Genomic DNA, 20,170 nt, shown 5'->3' with positions numbered 1-20,170 from the left:
CACAAGAACTTCATGATTGAAGAATGAAAAGGACTGCCGCCCAGAGATTATTGATCTGCTTTTCAGTTGCCAATGCAGAAAAGTTCTGAATAACTGAAAACATTTTAAAACCAAAATGAATATGAAAAAAATGTAACTGGAAAATAGTTATAATTTTTCACCGGTTTCCTTTATTTTTAGCCTGGCATTTAGATACATGTTCTTTACTAATAGCATTTTTCATACCTGCTAAAAAGCATTGGTTTGCACAAATCTGACAAGCCCAAATACATTTTGCTTAGCAAAAAATGTGAGCGCTCTTTAAGAAATATTTCTGCTGTGCCCCTTTATGAAAATACAAAGTGAAACTTCAAACACAAAATAAGTACATTATCATAAGAAAACTTTATTCAAACAAAAATCAACTCGATTTTGTTACCTTCAACAACAAACTTTGGAATGACAACTTAACTAAAATTCTGAACAGTTCTAAAAACTTTGTTACTGTAAGTTGGAATGGACCCTTCCCATGAAATTACATTACGCATGCGTACATACCCCATTGGTTGGCAAACACCATAGAGTTGTGCCCTAAGCAGCCGCGCAATCGCGACTGTGTCACGCACCCATTAGCCGTGTACAAAACAGCCCGATATTCCCTCATTTTGCCGACTAATTTGCACATGCAAGTGCGCACGCACTATGTGAAGATGACATATTTCATGGGAAGGGTCTATTGCATCAATGTCTGGTTACGGTACAATGATTAACTACATGTCATGGGTCAATGTTTTGTCAATGTACAATGACATTAATTTACAAAAAACTTCCATAATACTGACCACAAGGCAGTGACACATGAAGGACATGATATAATCCAAATATCTGATTTTGTGGGTAATAAAAGCCATTACTAGGCACTATTATTCTTAGCTTCTGTGTCAAGGTGCATTTTCACTCTTACTTCCCATGTTCATTGGGCATTGAGGAGATGCAGCACCAACAGTCATAGGATGCTAATCATTCACTTCAACAATCTCTCATAAGAAATATAGATTTATTATTATTTCCTATGGTCATGTAATATGACTTAGACAATTGACCTAAACTTTTCTGGTTGAATGTGATTACTTTGTAGACATTGCTAAACACTGGGGCAAACCTGGCCAGGCAGGAAGAATCCCTATAGGAATACACAATTTAAGCTTACACTCAAATTTTCGGGATAAAAAGTTCTTTCCACAAGGTTGTGCTTGGAAGTTTCTAAAAATGCATTTTACTGTCGAAAGCTGCTGTAGTTCTTACCTCCAAAGTTTTCAAAGACCCATCAAAAAAACTATAACGACTGGTTATATTGGAATACTATAAATTCTCTTGTTTTCATGGAGCATGTCAGAAAACTAAAGCCCTGTTCGCATTGGACTTAATTTGGGTAAACTAACCGAGCCAATGGCCATTTTAAATCCAATGCGAACAGCCCAGGAAGTTTCCTCCCAGGTAACTTATCCGACCCGAATGGGTAGTTTAACCGAGCCAAAGGTGCCCAGGAAGATTGACCAGGTTAGTTTAACCAAGCCAAAAAGTCCAATGCGGACGCGATGACTCTGTTAAATCTCCCATCCGCCCGTTACCTGAAGAAACTGACATGTTTTGTCACTTTTGTCACGGAAGAATAAGATTTTCGTGATTATCGAACTATTCAATGTTATGCAAGGGGCCAGCTCGGTTAGTTTACCCACGGTCTCGGTAAGTTTACCCCAGTCAAATCAATCCAAGTGCGGATGGTGGGAAAGTTAACCCGTCAGAATGTTACCCAGCGTCATGGTTAAGTTACCCAAAATATGAATCCAGTGCGAACACGGCTTTAGACATATTTACCAATAAAACTGCTACTCACTCTCTTAAGAAGGGCTCCAAGTTCAGTTTTGTGATGCAATTATTTTCCAATAGATGGAATCTTTATGTAAATAGGGGGCCTATACTATATGGTCTCCCAACTTACAATAAACCATTGATTTGCAAGTAAATTTATCATTGAAAAACATTTAGTAGGTCAAATATACCAAATCATCATCAAAAGATTGTCTTAAGTCCTTTCCAGCAAATCAAACTGTTTCTTTCATGATAGAAAAATACTTTAATATGAACATCTTTACAAATGCAAAAGTGATTTGATCTTCCTTTTCCAGATTGTTTTTCTTAACTACAAGAGCTCTTTCATTTAAACTGACACAAATATTGAGAGAACAAATCTTGAAGGTTGTGGTTAAAAAAATGAATCGGGCTTAGTGCTTAAAATGGATGCCGACCAACACAATCATAGACCTGCTTTGCCCCAAGCTATAATTTAAGACTGTAGATTTTCACTTTTAAAAGCTGAAGAGGATTTTTGAATGGTGTTTATAAATGATGGGTTTGTAAACATGGTAAATGGTGGGTTTGTATTGTGGGTTTTTTAAGGGACCATTTGTTTTATTGTTTAAAAGTGCATAGTTAATTCATTTGGACTGTGTTTCAAATGTTTACTTTTCTCGGAACTGTCAGAGGCAAACCACACACAAACATGGCTGTATCACACTCAACAGTTGTTGCAAACAATGTTCAGTGGGAGCAAGTTATGTATGCACTGGCAACATTAGCATACATCAGCAACAGTTGACAAATATGTTCCCGAGTGTTCACTGGTGGTGGCATTCTCCGCTTTTGCCAAGGGGCGCCACCATATTGACTTGCTCAGTGAACAAAAGTTCATTTTACTTAAAGGCACTCAAAGACCAGTATTCTCCCTATGCATAAAATAAAAAGTCTGTGAAATTTTGGACTCCATTGGTCATCGCAGTTACAAGAGAAGAATGACAGAAAAACACCCTAGTTGAGTAATTACCATGTGTCCAGTTCTTTTAACAGGTAACATTTGTGCAAATGATTTTCTAAAATGTTTGCTCACCCAATGATTGTGTTGTATTTTGTCCCAAGTTGTGATTGAATTCCATGTAAATAATCATCCACACAACTACATGTATAATCACATTTCCAAACCTTTAAACTGCAACCAAACAAACTACCGATCTGTGGTTAAAATCTGCCCACAAATAATTAATCAAAGTTAAACCCAGATTCAGTATTGACTCATTCTGCCTCGTGAATCACGACATGCAATACACCTTGTACATTGTACCTTACAGTTAAAAATGTTTGGTAGTTGAAGATGTTATCAGGCCTGGATGTTATACAGCAGGACCATGAGGTGTCATGATGAGAGAGTTGTAGACGGAATGAAATGGTTTCTACATCGCTCATGGAATACCTGAAATTCAAAAAGAGAAAGTTTAAAAATAAGGCAACTAATTGTACCGCCATGACTACTACATGAACCAACAATCATCAGTAACCCAATCCTTCAATCCACTCAACGTGAATTTTACTATATTGCACTTGGGGCAAACAATATGCCACAATGCATCTTGGGAGTTAAAAATTAATTGCGACTAGTGTCAAAAACACAACTATTTGACGCTTGACAAGTAGAGTAGTGTATTTTAATAGTTGCACAGGCTTACATTTCAGTGACACATGACATCAAACTCAGTCCTCAGAAAACTGCAGCTTGATAATGTACACTATGACATTTATTGGCACTGAAAAAGTACACAACTTTTACAGTTGAAGGTTCAGAAATCATTCAAACATCTGCATTCAATACACTTTTAGTTTGATTTGTGTTTGGGACGTTTCAATCGTTCTCCCCCCAGCAGTGGTCTGCTAGCCAATAAGGGAATCAATGTGTGGTGAAGAGTTTTTCAACTATAAGGGAATCAATGTGTGGTGAAGAGGTTTTCAACAATAAGGGAATCATGTGTGGTGAAGAGGTTTTCAACTAGTGGTTTAAACCCGCGCCAAGGCCTGGACTTGATAATTTTACCAACCGAAGTCGAGGTAAATTATCAAGAACCAACACACTTTGAGTCCCACCTGAACCGGGTAACAGATTTCAAATACTTGAGCTCGTAGGTTAATGACACAAAGAAGGAAGGCACTCAACTCCATGAAGAACATATGGTCAAGTCAGATGTCCCAGTTCCTGAAGGAATGAGTACTGCTGAATGGATGTGAGTCCTGGACACTAGCCAGTGGTCTAGAGAAGAGACTGGACGGCTGCTATACGAGAATGCTTCGCTGTGTTAAACAGATTCATTGGGAGAGGCATGTCACAAACCTGGAACTCTACGGTGGACTACCGAGAGTTAGCACCAAGATTAGGGCAAGAAGGCTGAGATTAGCAGGTCACTGCCTCAGACATGCTGAGCTGGCAGTGAGCAAGCTTATGCTTTGGGCCCCTACTCAAGGTCACTGTTCCCGAGGCAGACTACAAACCACCTATGTGGACACCTTGTGCCGGGATTCTGGACTGCGTCGAGAAGAGCTGCGTACAGCAATGGAGGACCAACGTGTTTGGAGGGCCATCATGAATGAAATGAATTGATTCCCATTCATAAATACCTTTTCGATCAAAAAACATCAACACTTTTTGTTCAAAAGGTAAAATAAATGCAAAAAATTATAATTGTCCAATGATTTCTTTCAACACAACACCCCTCCAGCTGTGAAATGGTAAGGCCCTCGGGTAAACAACTCCTTATAAGGAGATTCTGTGCGCGTCGCACATATCGCGTGATGTGGCACAACTGTTTCAGTCGTTGCTCTCGACCAATAGGAATGAAGAAACTGCCTAGTAAGCACAGGTGCAAGCTCGCGTGTCACACCCATGTTTCAACACTTTTTACTGGTCATTATCAAAGGTCTATACACCCCCACGTGACGTGCTCTCCACCAATAGGAATAGCAAAACTGTCTAAAGTTTTTATGAATGCTAGTGATGAGTGATGACCCGCCACAATTCTCTCCAATTGGTCTGGCTGTGTTGTTCTCATGATGATGACTAGAGCAATCTAGTCAAAATGATAAGAACCAATTCTAAATCTAAGGTAGTGAAGATAATAATGATTCACTAAAAGCTTAGAGGCACTTGACACCTTTGGTAATTGTCATAGACCAGTATTCTCATTTGGTGTATCCCAACATAATTACATATGCATAAAATAACAAACCTGTGAAAATTTGGGCTTTTCTTGGTCATCGATTTTGCAAGAAAATGATGAAAGAAAAAACAACCTAGTTGTACAAATTTGTGCTTTTAAGTAGAAAAAAAAACACTTCAGTTGAAGTTTTTTAATAAGTTATTGAGAAAATACCTCTTTCTCAAAAACTTTGTTCTTTCAGAGGGAATCGTTTCTCACAATGTTTTATACTATCAACAGCTCTCCGTAGCTCGTTACCAAGTAAGGTTTTATGCTACTATACTTTGAGTAATTACCAAACATGTACAGTGCCTTTATTGGACACTATTGGTATTCACTCAAAATATTTATTAGCATAAAACCTTACTTGGTGACGAGTAATGGGGAGAGGTTGATGGTATAAAACATTGTTAGAAACAGCTCCCTCTGAAGTGACATAGTTTTCAAGAAAGAAGTAATTTTCCACGAATTTGATTTCGAGACCTCAAGTTTAGAACTTGAGGTCTCGAAATCAACCATCTAAACGCACACAACTTCATTTGACAAGGGTATTTTTTCTTTCATTATTATCTCTTAAGTTTGGCGACCAATTGAGCTCAAATTTTCACAGGTTTGTTATTTTATGCATATGTTGAGATATACAAACTGTGAAGGCTAGTCTTTGACAATTAACAATAGTGTCCATTGCCTTTAAGTAGTAGTCCTGGCTGAAGTCTACCTTCTGCCCAGGTAGTAGTTTAAAAAAAAAACAGTTCTTTTCAGAACTAAGAAGTCTCCTAAATTCAGATAATCTACTCAGTGGTAGTAGAATATAAAGCAAGCAGAAGAATAATCTACCTGGCAAAAAGATACACACATGGTCTTGCCACAAACCAAACGTATAGTTCAGTGTTAAAAAGCATTCCTATTTAATATGAAACAAGGACTAGTAAAACAACTGGGCCTTGTGAAACAATAAGGTTTATCTTGCTAATCACGGAAAAGTTAAAGACTCTGGACACTATTGGTAATTGTCAAAGACCAGTCTTCTCACTTAAAGCAATCGCACAACATCGGTTAACAGTATTATCCAAAAACCCACACTTCTTGTACCACAAATTATATAAAATAACAAACCTGTGAAAATTTAGGCTCAATCGGTCATTGGATTCTAGAGAAAATAATGGGAAAACCCACCCTTTTTTCCACACATTTCACCATGTCATGACATGTGTTTAAAATAAATCTGTTATTCTCAATATCGAGAGTTGATAATTGTTTTAATGTTTTCTCAAAAAGTAAAGCATTTCATGGAATAATATTTCAAGGGAAGTCTTTCACCATTACCTGTAGGTTATTTGTTAATCTGTGAACATTTAAGTTTTGTTCTGTTCAGAAAGTGTCCAATGGCTTTAATGTATCTCAACATATGCAAACAAATAGCAAACCTGTGAAATTTTGAGCTCAATTGGTCATCGAAGTTGCGAGATATAAATGAAAGAAAAAAAACACCCCTGTCATACGAAGTTGTGTGCATTGAGATGGTTGATTTTGAGACCTCAAATTCTAAATCTGAGGCCTCAAAATCAAATTTGTGAAAAATTTCTCTTTCTCGATAACTATGTCACTTCAGAGGGAGCCGTTTCTCACAATGTTTTATACCATCAACCTCTCCACATTACTAGCACCAAGGAAGGTTTTATGCCAATAACTATTTTGAGTAAGTACCAAAAGTGTCCACTGCCTTTAAGGGAAAACCCAGTACTGTAAAAAAACACTTACTTTATAACTTCTATCTTTAACAATTTCTTCAATGTTCAGCTCAGACTGCATAAGCTGTAGCTGTGAAAGAAAGAAAGCCAACAAAAATGAAATCATGTATCTATGAAGTATTAACAGAGTATGACCCAACTACCTGACATCATCCTAATAGTAGGTTATTGGTTGTGTCATTTTGGGCATCAATGTAGCTGTGTGTTATACAGTGTCTAATACGCCTTTTAAGCAACGTGGTGTTTACACACTACATGTCATTTTCCAAATGATAAGCACAGCAGCAGTATACGCACACGTCAGATTTTCTTATAAAAAATAGTATTAAATGGCATAACGAGAGCACTGAGAAACATTGCACCCCTTATAGTTTGGACCTATTTTTTGCGCTGAAGGCAGGGAAAGAACTCACTAAACCAACCTGGTCCCCCAGATAGCATAAGCCCTAAAGGAAACAAGTTGCACCCTGTCAGACCCTTACCTTTGTTCGTTCCTTTTTTAAGTTCCTGTTGACGGTAACATTATCTGGATCTTGAGCCCTGGCTTCACGTAGTTTAGTCACAGTTGTAGATACTTGGGATATACATCTTTTTATAGCACTATCTCGTTGACTGTATGATTTTTCTAACTGCAAGTTAAGAAGGCAAAGAACAGACCGATTCATTGAAAACACGTAATTGGAAATTATTAATAAAATTAAAAATAATTACTTGTAACGTGATGCGCACATACTGTATCCACCATGCTGGGTGTTCATTCAAAGGCGTAGTAAAACCAAAAACAAACAAGAGAAAACAGAAAAACAATTTGTTGATTACCGGTAGTTTTAAAGACATTGGACACTATTGGTAATTTTCAAAGACTAGTCTGCACAGTTGGTGTATCTCAACATAATATGCATAAAATAACAAATCTGTGAAAATTTGAGCTCAATCGGTCGTCGAAGTTGCGAGATAATAATGAAAGAAAAAACACCCTTGTCACACGAAGTTGTGTGCATTCTGATGCTTGATTTATGAGGTCTTGAAATCAAATTCGTGGAAAATTACTTCTATCTCAAACTACGTCACTTCAGAGGGAGCTGTTTCTCACAATGTTTTATACTATCAACCTCTCCCCATTACTCTTAATCAAGAAAGGTTTTTTGATGATATTTATTTTGAGTAATTACCAATAGTGTCCACTGCCTTTAAAGCAGCAGACATAACAGGTCAATTTCCATTGTTTATATCGTTCTGGGCAAGTGCACTTTTCTAAGATCAACAGATGGACCTAGTCAGTCTGCTGTCACCTTGTGTTTCGAAAAAGTCTCACTAAGTTCACAAACTATTTACATCAGAAATACTGTCAAAGTAAAGTCTCGATGTGCTTGTAAGATTCTCCCTGCCCTAGTAAAAGCAATCTATAAATTCAATGAGTGGGTCTCATCTGTACAAATCAGATTCAGTTTTATAAATGAATACAATAATAAGGGAATCAATGTGTGGTGAAGGGGTTTTCAACTAGTGGTTTGAACCAGCGCCAAAGCCTGGGCTTGATAATTTTACCGAGACGAAGTCGAGGTAAATTGTCAAGAACCAGGCCTCGGCGGGTTTCAACCAATAGTTGAAAACCGATTCAACACACTTTGATTCCCATTCATACAACGTAAATACCTTTTCGGTCAAAAACATCCAGCACTTTTGGTCAAAAGGTAAAATAAATGCAAAATTTTTAATTGTTCTATGATTTCTTTCAACACAACACCCCTCCAGCTATGAAATGGTAAGGCCCTCGGGTAAACAACTCCTTATAAGGAGATGCTGTGCACGTTGCGCGTATCACGTGATGTTGCACAACTGTTTCAGCCGTTGCTCTCGACCAATAGGAATGAAGAAAGCACAGGTGCAAGTTCGCGTGTCACGCCCACTATCTATCTAGTGTACAAGACCCTATTCCGAGGGGCAGAAAAAAGGGAAAAAAACATATACAACAAAAGAGAAATATAGAATGCAATCTCGTTGTCATTAACCCTGCATTTGTGAGTCACAGTGATGTCACATTTAAAATAATATGGATTGCATGTTTTTGTACAGGAATTTATTTTTATTTGTTTCAGTAAAAAAGGCGTTGAACTTGACCTTTTGACTGATGCCAAAACTCGGTGGAGACCAAGTATTTGAATCGTGCTCGACTGTGACATGTACATGTACATGTGTAGATCACTCACTACATGTGTACCTGTCTACCTGGCTGCATGGTGTTTATATTGACTCCAAACCATGATGATTGGGAGGGTGGAGTAGAGTTAAAGAAGAAACCTGAGCAGTACCTGTGAATACAAATCTTGACATGTTGCACTGGCATCGACTTGTCCCTTGAAGGATTGAGTAGGAACTGTTGTATTTAGAGCGTAGATTATTTTATCATCAATGGTACGCATACTCTTTAAAGCTTCCTATAAAATAAAAACAACATATTAAATACCTCAGACTCAAAGAGTTTAATGCACTCTGACTGGTTGAAGACTGTCAAATGGGAGTGTATTTAAAACATGAGATGTAAAGACTGGCCTTGCGAACTAGCAAATAAAATTGCCCCTACTAAAAAAGCATGTGTAAAAGTTCTGTTTGATCTGTGCTTGTGTGCTGTGCAGTTAGTTCAGCCTATCTGTTTTTGTGTAGTTTACTTAAAGACTTTCGGCAGTGCCAATTGGCCAGCAGAGCAGAGGGCGCCAGAACAGCTCCATATAGTGTAACTTCTGCTGGGATCTGTCGATCGTTGAAGATGCGTCTTCTAATCGAGTTTACGAGGTAGAGTGGCAGTGTGTGTGCACTGTCCATTACGATGCCCAGCATTCACGCATAACGCACACATAATTTTGACACAACACGGTGTACTGCAAACACCCCTTTCAGGGTTAGGCGTTGGGCTCAGCTGTGAGTTAGCTGTGAGCTTCCTTGCTCTATGGTGGTAGGCCTCATGTAAATTGAAAAGTTCAGTCCCACACCACATGCCCCCCAAAAAGCTTGATCTTGTAAAGTTATTAGTACGAAAATTTAAAATGTTATTAGACTACAATTATTTTCGTAATTAAAATTACCAAGGAGTCCAGCATGGACGCACAAAACTGTCGCCGGGCCGTCGGGTCCCCATCAACAACTGAGGCCGGTAAATCACGCTTTGTTAAAAAGCAAAAAATCCACTGAAACAATTAACCAAACACTTATTAACATTTTTAAAAGCCCAATGCCTACATCAAAAAATGGTGCCGCACTTTCATCGACATGGAGGCAATTCAGCCTACGTACATGTAGGCGCCTAAAAACTGAACACTGTGCGAACGGTAAATTTTCCGGGGAAAACAAATCTCCGACGCCAACTTGCAAATAATCTGGCTGTTGTGCCTTGTTGAGATACAGTCAGAAAGATAATTTAGAAACCCTGGATGGTATTATATCTGGACCAGCTGCTTTATGGATGTTAAGACAATCAAGTAACTTTTTTAAGTCACCTGGAAATATATTTTGTTTTTCTTCAAACACTAGAGTATATGTTTCTGAACAATAAAATAATTTTTTTAGTAATTTTTTTTAACGATTTATATGTTTAAAAAAATAAATAAAGTTGTGTGGGGGTGACTCCGCCTACCCCTTTTGTGACATCAATCGAGGCAGACTTTGCATCGATCGAACATACGTACGTGCAACTTGTACATTCAAGTCCTAGTCGTGAGTTTTTTTTTAAAGTTTTTTTCTTGCATTTTTTCGGCAATGTCGACCACGTGTATTGCTGCTGGATGCAGCAAAACAACTAAAGATGGGATCAGTTTGCAAGTCTTTTCCAGCGCTGTGCAGCAAACACTTCGAGCGGTCGTGCTTCGAGAATCAGGAATACACTACACATTTTGACAATTTGACATGAAGAGAAAAGTTATTTTCTAAAACATGACGCCATCCCAACAATTTTTCCAGCTAGTGGGGAAGTCGAAGAAGGTACCTGAAAGCGGAACGAACCTAAAGGAGCATTTGCCTAATGTGAAAAAAATCAGGTATTGTTTCAACTTTGAGGGCATGATTTAGCTTGCGCCAGGCGTCAATATCTTGTGTTGGCACTGCATGCGATTCATCGCGCCTCTATTACTGTCACGAACAGCGCCCACTTGGTTCGAGATTATTTTCAAATTTGTAAATAACATGGAAACAAATTTTTTTAAACTTTAGTTAATTGTTTACTCATACACGTATTCCACTCATCAAAACACATATTTTAGTGACATAAGCTTTATTTTGACAAAATACCACTTCCAGCAGCCGATTTCACGAACACTAAGATTAATCCTAACTCGAGTTAGGACGAGTAACCCGTCCTAACTAAGGATGAGTTCAATGCGTCCTTTGTATTTGGATACAGAACTGAACCCGTCCTAAGTCTGAGATTAATCTTAAGTTAGGAAGAGTTTGGTGAAATCGACGGCAGGTGGACCTTAACTCCTTCGGATGACACAGTAGAAGAACCCATGCTTTTTTTATGGTTGCTATGTCCTCGTCCTTGTTGAAAACTGACATGACTGAGGAAAACTGTTCATTCAGTATACATGTACATGTATTTGCTTTTGTCAAACCGTAAGAATACGTTACGCGGTTCTTGCCTTAAGTGGAGAGACACCAGAATTGTCACATTTTTTGCTTTTGATAAAACCTCAGAATCATTTTGGGTTAGTTGTCAACTCAGGGCTGATGTACTCACTGTATGCATGTTTAACAGGCAGACCTTGCTGTTGTAGTAGGGAGTCCGGCAAAATTTGCCTTTTTTCACAAAACCCCAACAAGTTTTATACCATTGGAAAGAGGATAGCAAAAGCAATCCAATGGTGTTTATTTCATTTCATTAGCTTTGGGGAAGCTACGCTCATTTAAACATGGCAGAGGGACGTTTTGAGTCTTTCAATTTCTTATTGATTAAAAGAGTGTGGAAACTGCTCCTGATTTATTAATAAGAGCATATTACGACAAATTAAAAAATATATAATTTTTTTTAATCCATCTTTTCAAAAGGACTGGCCTAGGAGCTTTTCCCAAATCTAACTTGATGCTCTCGTACACTTGTAACCGTCTGTTTCATAAAACAATATTAGTGAATGCCTACCAGCAAATCTTTTTAGTGTTATCCGACCCTGTTAAGTGTTATTGTTAGTGTTAACACAGGTCCTCATGCAACTAATACTAGGTATAAATAAGTTTGCGGTTGATTTAAAGCCATTGGACCCTTTCGGTAAACAGTGTTGTCCAAGGCCCACACTTTGTGTACCACAACTTCTACATCAAATAACAAACCTGTGAAAGTTTAGGCTCAATCAGTCATCGGAGTCGGGAGAAAATAACGGAAAAACCCACCCTTGTTTCTGCGCGTTTTGCCGTGTCATGACATGTGTTTAAAATAAATCCGTAATTCTCGTTAACGAGAATTTGTATTGTTTTGCTGTTTTCTCAAAAAGTAAAGCATTTCATGGCATAATATTTCAAGAGAAGTCTTTCACCATTGCCTTCTGTAAACCCTGTAAGTTATGTGTAAATCTGTGAACTTTTATTTTTTTTTCTGAACTGAAAGGGTCCAATGGCTTTAAACTGAAGAATTGGTGGCCTGTTTGATTTGAAATACTTAGCGGCCATCTTGAAGAAAAAAAAGTAAATAGTAAATAGTAAGGCCCTCATCCACCTCTTTTTTGAAAAATCCGGACGATCAAGTAGTATTTTTTGTTATTTGGCCTTAGACATAATAAATTTGACACAATTGATCTCGGTATTCATTTCCAATGGGAAACTAGGTGAAAATTGTGTCTTGTTTTTTTATATATTTAAAGCCTAATTTTTTATATATTCAAAAAAAGGTAAACAAATTAAAAAAACATGTAGCATGAATATATCAATGTTTGTTCTTCGTTTCAGGTACCTCAAGTCTTGAAGATTCAAGCAAGTCAGAAAGACATAAGCTGCACAACTAACCGCTACCATGGCAACTGAAAAAGTGCATTTTATGTCAATAAACAAATGCTAGTAAAGAAATATGGGAATTTGTGTGGCAAAAAAAAGGTGTTTTTTTTAACATAGTTACCCGGTGTTTTATTTAAGGTAGTATCGATTAATTAGAGTAATTATGTTTTCTTCTGTTTATTGTGACGCAAATTTTAAGCCCTTTTTTCATTTCTGAAAGTTAAAATAAACATTGCCAAATGTGAGTGACCCAAAGTTGATTGAAGCTTCTTTGACTTAAGTTATAATAATATTGCTTGGTTTTTGGTGCCGAGGTTAAGTAAAAGAAAAAAAGGGGTCGGTGCTGAGTTTGTATAGTGCCGACATTCTGGTTCCAAGTGGGTGCCGAATTTGCAAGGTGCCGAGTTTGCAGGTGTCGAGTTGTCCGGTATTCGTACGTTCGTGTGGCCCAAAAGGGGCGGAATCGGTGGACGGGTGTATTCTGGTGGACTTGCTATTTTCAACCCAACAACAAATATGACATTGTAATTGTATTGTCATTGACATTGACAAGGCAAGGCAAGCAAATGAACGATTTTTACTGAAGTCTGAATCTGAATTATATCTGAATCTGACTTATAATTATATAGTCGGCAAAGCATCCTTTCAGGAAACATCACACCAACTTTTGTTAAGCTTGCGCGTCGCGTGGGTGGGGGCGATTATTTTGCTCCGTATATTATGAATATGATGTACAAAATTCTCAATAAATTAGTAGACATCCCAACTGTAGACTGTCTGACTGAGTCTGACTCCTAATAATCGCTCATCACGGGGACATAAACAAAAACTTATGCAGATACGCACCAGAACTAGAATTTTCGACAACAGCTTCTTTCTTTCCAAGAACAATCAAAGATTCGAACAGCCTCCCACGTAAAATTATAGATGGCATCCCACTTTCGCACTCTGCATTTTTAGGCAAGAACTACTTAGCCTACATCATAGTTAGTCTGCATATAATATAAAACAGTGACATTAACAGATAAGGCCACAAAAGTATATGACAAAGTCAACATTTCATCTCGCAATCTTGCTCATTATACAACCGTGAATGAAACTTCACCTGAAACTGAAGAAAATCTCCACAAAACACGTTTTCGTCCATGTTGGCTGCCATCTTGGGTTGATACGGGGGAATGTACCATTTTGATTTGAAGAAAAAAAGTTCTGCCGTTTTCCCTATTTAATATTTTAAGCCCAGGTGATCTAAATTCTTGACAATTATTTTGAAATAAGTGTTCACATGCGAATTTTATAATTATTTGAATTTGGGTAAGATGTGATTATCCAAATACGGACTACATCACGCGATTTATGATGTAATTAACAATGAGTATCACCTACTAAAAAATGGTGTAGGCTAATAATCATTGACCACCTAAGCTGGTATAATTTTGTCCTGATGGGGCAGCAAAAAAAACTAGTCTGGTTCCCAGACCCAAAAATCTCCGACTAGGCTCTGTCGAATTAACAAGAGACGTCAAGGAATCTTTGGTTAGGGGACCAGACTACCTATGGGTGCGTTCGTTTAGCTTCCCTTGGTCGACCCCGGTGTGTGGCGTGTTTTTTCCCCATGACGAACGTGGGTAATTATCTGCACACGTTTGTCCTGGAAAAAGAAAACGCCACACACCGGGGTCGACCCAGGGGAGCTAAACGAACGCACCCACTATTGGCTGCGTTCGTCTGGGTCGTGGATCAGCCGTTGATAGTAAATTCATGGTAGTCTAGACCAGGGGTGCGTTCCACTCGCGCAAACGTTGCCAACAGTTGCGCACGTTCGCCAACAATTTCAAGTGGAACGAGTTGTTCGCCGCCACCGTTGGCGAACGTTGGCAACTTTAGGCGAACATACTTCTGAGGTGTTTGCGAGTGGTTTTTAAAATGGCGGACAAGCATACCGTATTATTTCTTTGTCACAAACATAATTACATTGTATTTTCAGTGGATGATAATGCAGATTTGGAATAAAAAGTTCATTAATTGATGTAATGATGTCAAAAAGAGGACTATTGCAGCAAAAACAAAGTAAAAAAAAAAAACTACGTATGGTGCGCGCCATCTTCATTTTAGGGCGCCGCCATATTGACATCGCGTATAAGCGCCAATCGCTAATAACCATCACACAGCAATATTTGTTTAATGATATTTAAGCTGTGTGTGAATTAATTGATCAAAGACCAGTACTCTCACTTGGTGTATCCCAACATAAGAAAATTTAGGCTCAATTGGTCATTGAAGTTGCAAGAGAATATTGAAAGAAAAGACACCCTTGTTAATTGCAGATGTATAATTAAAGGTTTCAGAAGTCTTTTACTATTTGAGTGAGAAATTACCTCATTATCAAAAACTAAATGTTTCTTCAGAGGGTTTGCTTTTAAATCCCCATTGCTTGTTTCCATACCAAGTAAGTTTTAATGCCAACAATTACTTTGAGTAACTTTTACTCACGCGCCTTTAAAATTGTCCAGTTTAAAGCCATTGGACACTTTCGGAACAGAAAACAAATAAAAGTTCACAGATTTACAAATAACTTACAGGGTTTACAGAAGGTAATGGTGAAAGACTTGTCTTGAAATATTATTCCATGAAATGCTTTACTTTTTGAAAAAAACATTTTTTTAAAAATCAATTCTCGATATCGAGAATTACGGATTTATTTTAAACACATGTCATGACACAGCGAAACATGCGGAAACAAGGGTGGGTTTTCCCGTTATTTTCTCCCGACTCCAATGACCGATTGAGCCTAAATTTTCAAAGGTTTGTTATTGGCGAGCTGCAGAGCAGTGCGAGCCTATCTAATACCAATTTCCGTCCGGCGTCCGTCTGTCTGTCCTTCCGCATTAAAGTTTTTGAAAATGTTAAAAGTTTTTGGTTTAAGTTTAAGTCTTTGAGTTGAGTTGTTTTTGGTATATATATACATGCCAAAGTGAGATTGTTATATACAATTGCCAGTCATTTCAGTAATTTTCAGGGGTTTTTTTCAAATAATGTTGAAGTTTTTGGAATAAAAAAATGTTAAAATGTAAAAGAAACAAACTCAAATTAAAATCTTTGAAATAATTTGTTAAAACAAAAATCAAACTCTCTGTCACTGGTTCCAGTTGAATGAGCTGAAACAATGAAGAACATAAATGATCATAACTCCTGATTGCAATGATGTGCTGACTTGAAACTTAAGTCAAACATTGCTTCTTACAAGTAGATTCGTATGAAAAGAGATAACTCAAAGAATTAATCGCAGGTCTCAGTTGAATGAGATAAAACAATGAAAATTATTAAATGGTCATAACTCCTTATTGCAATGATGTACTGACTTGAAACTTAAGTCAAACATTGCTTCTTACAAGTAGATTCATATGAATAGATAAAACTCAAAGAATTAATCACTGGTTTCAGTTGAATGAGCTAAAACAATGAAAAATATTAAATGATCATAACTCCTTACTGCAATGATGTACTGACTTGAAACATAAGTCAAATATTGCTTCTTACTTGTAGTTTCATATGAAAAGATAAAACTCAAATAATTAATCACAGGTTTTAGTTGAATGAGCTAAAACAATGAAAAACATCAAATGGTCATAACTCCTTATTGCACTGATGTACTGACTTGAAATGTAGATTCATATGAAAAGATAAAACTCAAAATATTAATCACTGGTTTCAGTTGAATGAGCTAAATCAATGAAAACCTTTAACCTCATACTTGTCAACATCCCGACCCCTTTGACCTTCAGTTGATCAAATGATTGGTTTTTCTGTCAGTCATTGGTTCTATATGGTGATCAGCAGCTCGCCATGGCAGCTTCACTGTTCTAGTTTTATATATAAGTTGTGAAACACGAAGTGTGGGTCTTGGATAATACTGTTTACCGAAAGTTTTAAGCTGTCGGAAAATTAGCGTCATTGTTGTTCTATGCAGTTCATTGACATTTTCAACAACAAAAAAGTTTTCTTCGAAATAAAAATAAAACAATGAGACCCCAGGTTAATTAGTTGCATTTAGATGTGGTCCTTGGACCCTCAAACAAGTACAGTAAAACTTTAGAAGTAACACGTCAACATGCAGTCGGCCTATAGGTTGTCTGGGCCCAATTTCATAAAACCTAGCACAAAAACTTGCTAAAAGCGTAAACAACGTGCTTATTAGCAGAAACTGGACGTAGGATAACCAGATAAGTCAATAAAGTTTACATTGTGACAGGTGCCCCACCCATTCTTTTGCCTAGCGTTGAAAATTAATTGAAATCGGGCCCTGGATATAAAAAACTGGACACGATGAAACATTTAAGGTCAGTTCATTCGAATTACTGCACAAAATGTAGAATGTCAAACAAGTAACTGTTTTTCTTTGACACCCCTATTCGACGGTGTCTCTACGATCATCTCCTATAATAGACTTGTGGACAAGTCGTTTAATGTCTGTCGCGGTGATAGCGTTCCGAATCTCCTCCCGCGGTTCCCGCGGTATTCTCGCGAGACTGCTTGCCCCACGAGACTAATGCTATTACTACTACGGTCCCTGAATGGAGTAGTCTTGAAATCAAGTCGGTATTTGTTAAGTGCGGTGTGGTCATGGGGACGGTATACTCATCCTCGATACCAGTATGTGTGTTATAGCACTGTGACTGTTGCTTGAACGGAAGATAGGCAGCGCCTAACGACTTGTCATCAAGCCTATGAATGGAGTATTCAGCAATACAACCTGCAGTACACGCGAGAGCAGTAATCTCGCAAGAACACCGCTACAACTCGACTATCTCACCGCAGCACACCATTGACGACTTGTTCACAAGTCTACCCCGGGCCCACTTACGGTTCTCGAAAAAATCGCGAGAAAATAGGAGATTCAATAGCAGCTGACATTTTTCGGAGTACAAATTTAACGTGTATTTGATGATAAAAGTTAGATATATTTTACCTTAAAAAACATCCTTAAGCTTGTAAATTTTTATGTTTAGTTTAAAACTCAATTTCAGATATGCAGTTTGAACAAACATTTAGGAAAATTAGGACCCAATATCCGCATTTTACAAAATGTTCAACTACTCGTTAATTGAAAAAACTAATTTGTCGTCGACGAAAAGTAGTGTGCACAAGTCTGCCGGAAATAGATGTGTATTTTGTGGAATTCTTGCGAAAGAAAGGTAACAGTTTTACTTGATTTTTTATCAAACAACTTTAATCTTGTTGAAGTACATAATGTATTATTTTTGTATGATATTCAACATTAATTTTTGTTGTGAAATACTTGACCGATTGTAAAAATTGCCTGCCGGTAAAAAAAGGATTTGCAATGCAATTGCATGCTTCTTCCTTCCAGTTCCATCCCTATCCATGTGCCCACACCTCGATCACTTACAAAACCGTACAAACAGGGAATCATAAAATTATTGACATTCTATTATTCTGTTAATTTTAAATGTAAATTACAATACAATGAATTTTACTATAAATCATCATTCATGAGATTAGATTGAGATTGAGAATGCTGCCACTGCACCGACTCAGTCACACTGCACTGGTTTTAACTTTTATTCATAATTTCCATAAATACCTAGTCAGAGTCAGACAGTTTCGCTATTCCTATTGGTGGAGAGCGCATCACGTGGGGGTGTTTAAACCTTTGATAATGACCAGTGTTTATAACCAGTTGTCTTGAGTCTTGAGTCTTGAGTAATTTAATCCCTAAACAGCTTACGTAGGAAGCTAAACTGGGATGGTGCGTTAGTGGCGCCATTGGTCGACGGTGCAAGGTGCGAAGAGAATAAATAAGAAAAAGGAAACAAAAAGGTTGTGTACTATTTACATTGTGCAAGACTGGATTCCTCCATGGTTTACAGCATCCTAGAGCGGAAACTCCACGCTAGTCTTACTCTTGGTCATGGGTCATGTTGGTGCAAGATGTTTCTTGTTACGGGCGCTGTTGGTGAGTTGGCCGCGCTGTGTGTGAAAGGAAAACAAGAACGTGTTGCACCAAGACTATACGCACATGAACGGAACCAGAAACTGTCGGAAATAGGTGTCTGACTCTGACTCATAACAATGCAGCACACGGACGTCATACGTACATCATACAGAGGCTCGAGCTCTTGGAAAGCAAAAAAACTGTAAGAGTGCCCTTCACAATTTTTCAGAATATTGTTGTTTACATCTTAAACTTGCATTTATAAAAAAATTACGCATTTTGAAAAATACGCATTTTCGCAAATCAAGGTTAAAGGTCAAATTTTTGCGTATTTTTTCGGTGGTGCGTGGAAATTTTTTGATTTTATGTTATCAAATGTGGGCCATGTCAAGAGCTTCAAAATGATGTAAGTATTATCTTTGTAGGTGTTTTACTTTTGGAGATATGATTGTCCAAACATAGCAGGTCATGCTAATTAGTCAAAAGTTCGTTAAGCCGTATCTCCCAAAATAATGATCCGAGTTACATAAAATTTGGGATTTGGGCATTTCTCAGGGAGTCCAATCAGCACACCGAATTTCATTTAAATTCGTGAGGGTCAGGTCCAAAAGCGTGTTGAATTGACACGGAATGACCCACAACAATTCTACTAAATCTACAATGGCCTTCACTCCAATTCAGAAAGGAAGTGGCTATGAAGATCATGCTATATAAAGTCTCCCACAGCCTTATTGCAATAGACAGAGCCCAGTACCTTACACCTATGTCTGATACTAGACTAAGAAACTACCATCCAGCAAAATACCAGCTCCTAACTCATTCCTCTAAAGATATTTACAAGTTCTCCTTCATGCCCACAGCAGTCAGGCTATGGAACGCACTCCCTGCAGACGTCATCACCGCTTTATCGGTGACTGTCTTCAGGTCACACGTCTACACCCATTAGTTTCAACTAGTGTTGTTTTTATTGAACTTATTTTCTACATGTAAGCACAACTTTCCACCTGTTTCACGCACACCTAGTCTTCACCTCAGCTTTTACATCCAGAAGTGTACTTTGCTGAGTCAGCGTAGATGTAGATGTTTTAAACGGCCGTGAAAGAACTCGTCACTACCCTGTTATCCCTTATTTACTGATAAGTTTTGTTGTCTGAAGACATGACATGACTGATGCGATATTCGTAACCTTCCATCCTCCTGCTGATGATCGCTTAGTTGCGATAACGTAACCCTCCCCCGATGGCGAAGCCGGAGGGTTACGACCCAGGTTCGAAACGAACTGGGCAAAATGGTCAAACAAGTACAATTTTGACAGCTGGTCAACAGATTTGCTCCATTTCTACCACTTTTGAAAATCATTTATAACACAAATTCTAGGAGCACAAACTTAACCCTTTCAATACCACGTTGTTTATTGCAAGCCCCCAACCTGA

General features: G+C 37.9%; 2 protein-coding genes across 3 annotated transcripts in view; one reads left to right on the top strand and one right to left on the bottom strand.

Moving 5' to 3' along the window:
• Positions 1-365: 365 nt before the first annotated feature.
• LOC139947436 (protein MIX23-like) lies at positions 366-14,033 on the bottom strand. 2 transcript variants are annotated; one of them, XM_071945340.1, is made up of 5 exons: positions 13,887-14,033; positions 9,121-9,246; positions 7,291-7,437; positions 6,819-6,878; positions 366-3,286 (listed from the first exon to the last, which is right to left on the bottom strand). In XM_071945340.1, exons 1-5 carry the CDS (start codon positions 13,938-13,940, stop codon positions 3,230-3,232), a joined length of 444 nt encoding a protein of 147 aa, XP_071801441.1. In that variant the 5' UTR covers positions 13,941-14,033; the 3' UTR covers positions 366-3,229. The 2 variants fall into 2 exon arrangements, with proteins under 2 accessions (XP_071801441.1, XP_071801442.1); XM_071945341.1 differs by lacking the exon at positions 13,887-14,033 and adding an exon at positions 13,628-13,833.
• A 3,860-nt stretch (positions 14,034-17,893) lies between these two features.
• LOC139947446 (importin subunit alpha-7-like) overlaps positions 17,894-20,170 on the top strand; it is a 38,102-nt gene continuing 35,825 nt past the window's right edge. The window contains exon 1 of the mRNA XM_071945354.1: positions 17,894-17,976. The gene's annotated coding sequence lies outside the window, so the exon portion shown is untranslated. The remainder of the gene's footprint in view (positions 17,977-20,170) is intronic.

The sequence above is a fragment of the Asterias amurensis genome, chromosome 14, assembly GCF_032118995.1.
Source record: "Asterias amurensis chromosome 14, ASM3211899v1".
Taxonomy (NCBI): domain Eukaryota; kingdom Metazoa; phylum Echinodermata; class Asteroidea; order Forcipulatida; family Asteriidae; genus Asterias; species Asterias amurensis.
This window is presented reverse-complemented; position numbering and strand designations above follow the sequence as displayed.

Bases quoted from the DNA above. Each gene is read 5' to 3' on its own strand.
- LOC139947436 (XM_071945340.1), bottom strand. From the start codon at position 13,940: ATGGCAGCCAACATGGACGAAAACGTGTTTTGTGGAGATTTTCTTCAG. The intron at 9,247-13,886 runs GTGAAGTTTCAT...TTTATTTTATAG, and splicing joins GAGATTTTCTTCAGTTTCAG to GAAGCTTTAAAGAGTATGCG. The intron at 3,287-6,818 runs GTAAGTGTTTTT...TTTGAATTTCAG, and splicing joins TTAAAGATAGAAGTTATAAA to GTATTCCATGAGCGATGTAG.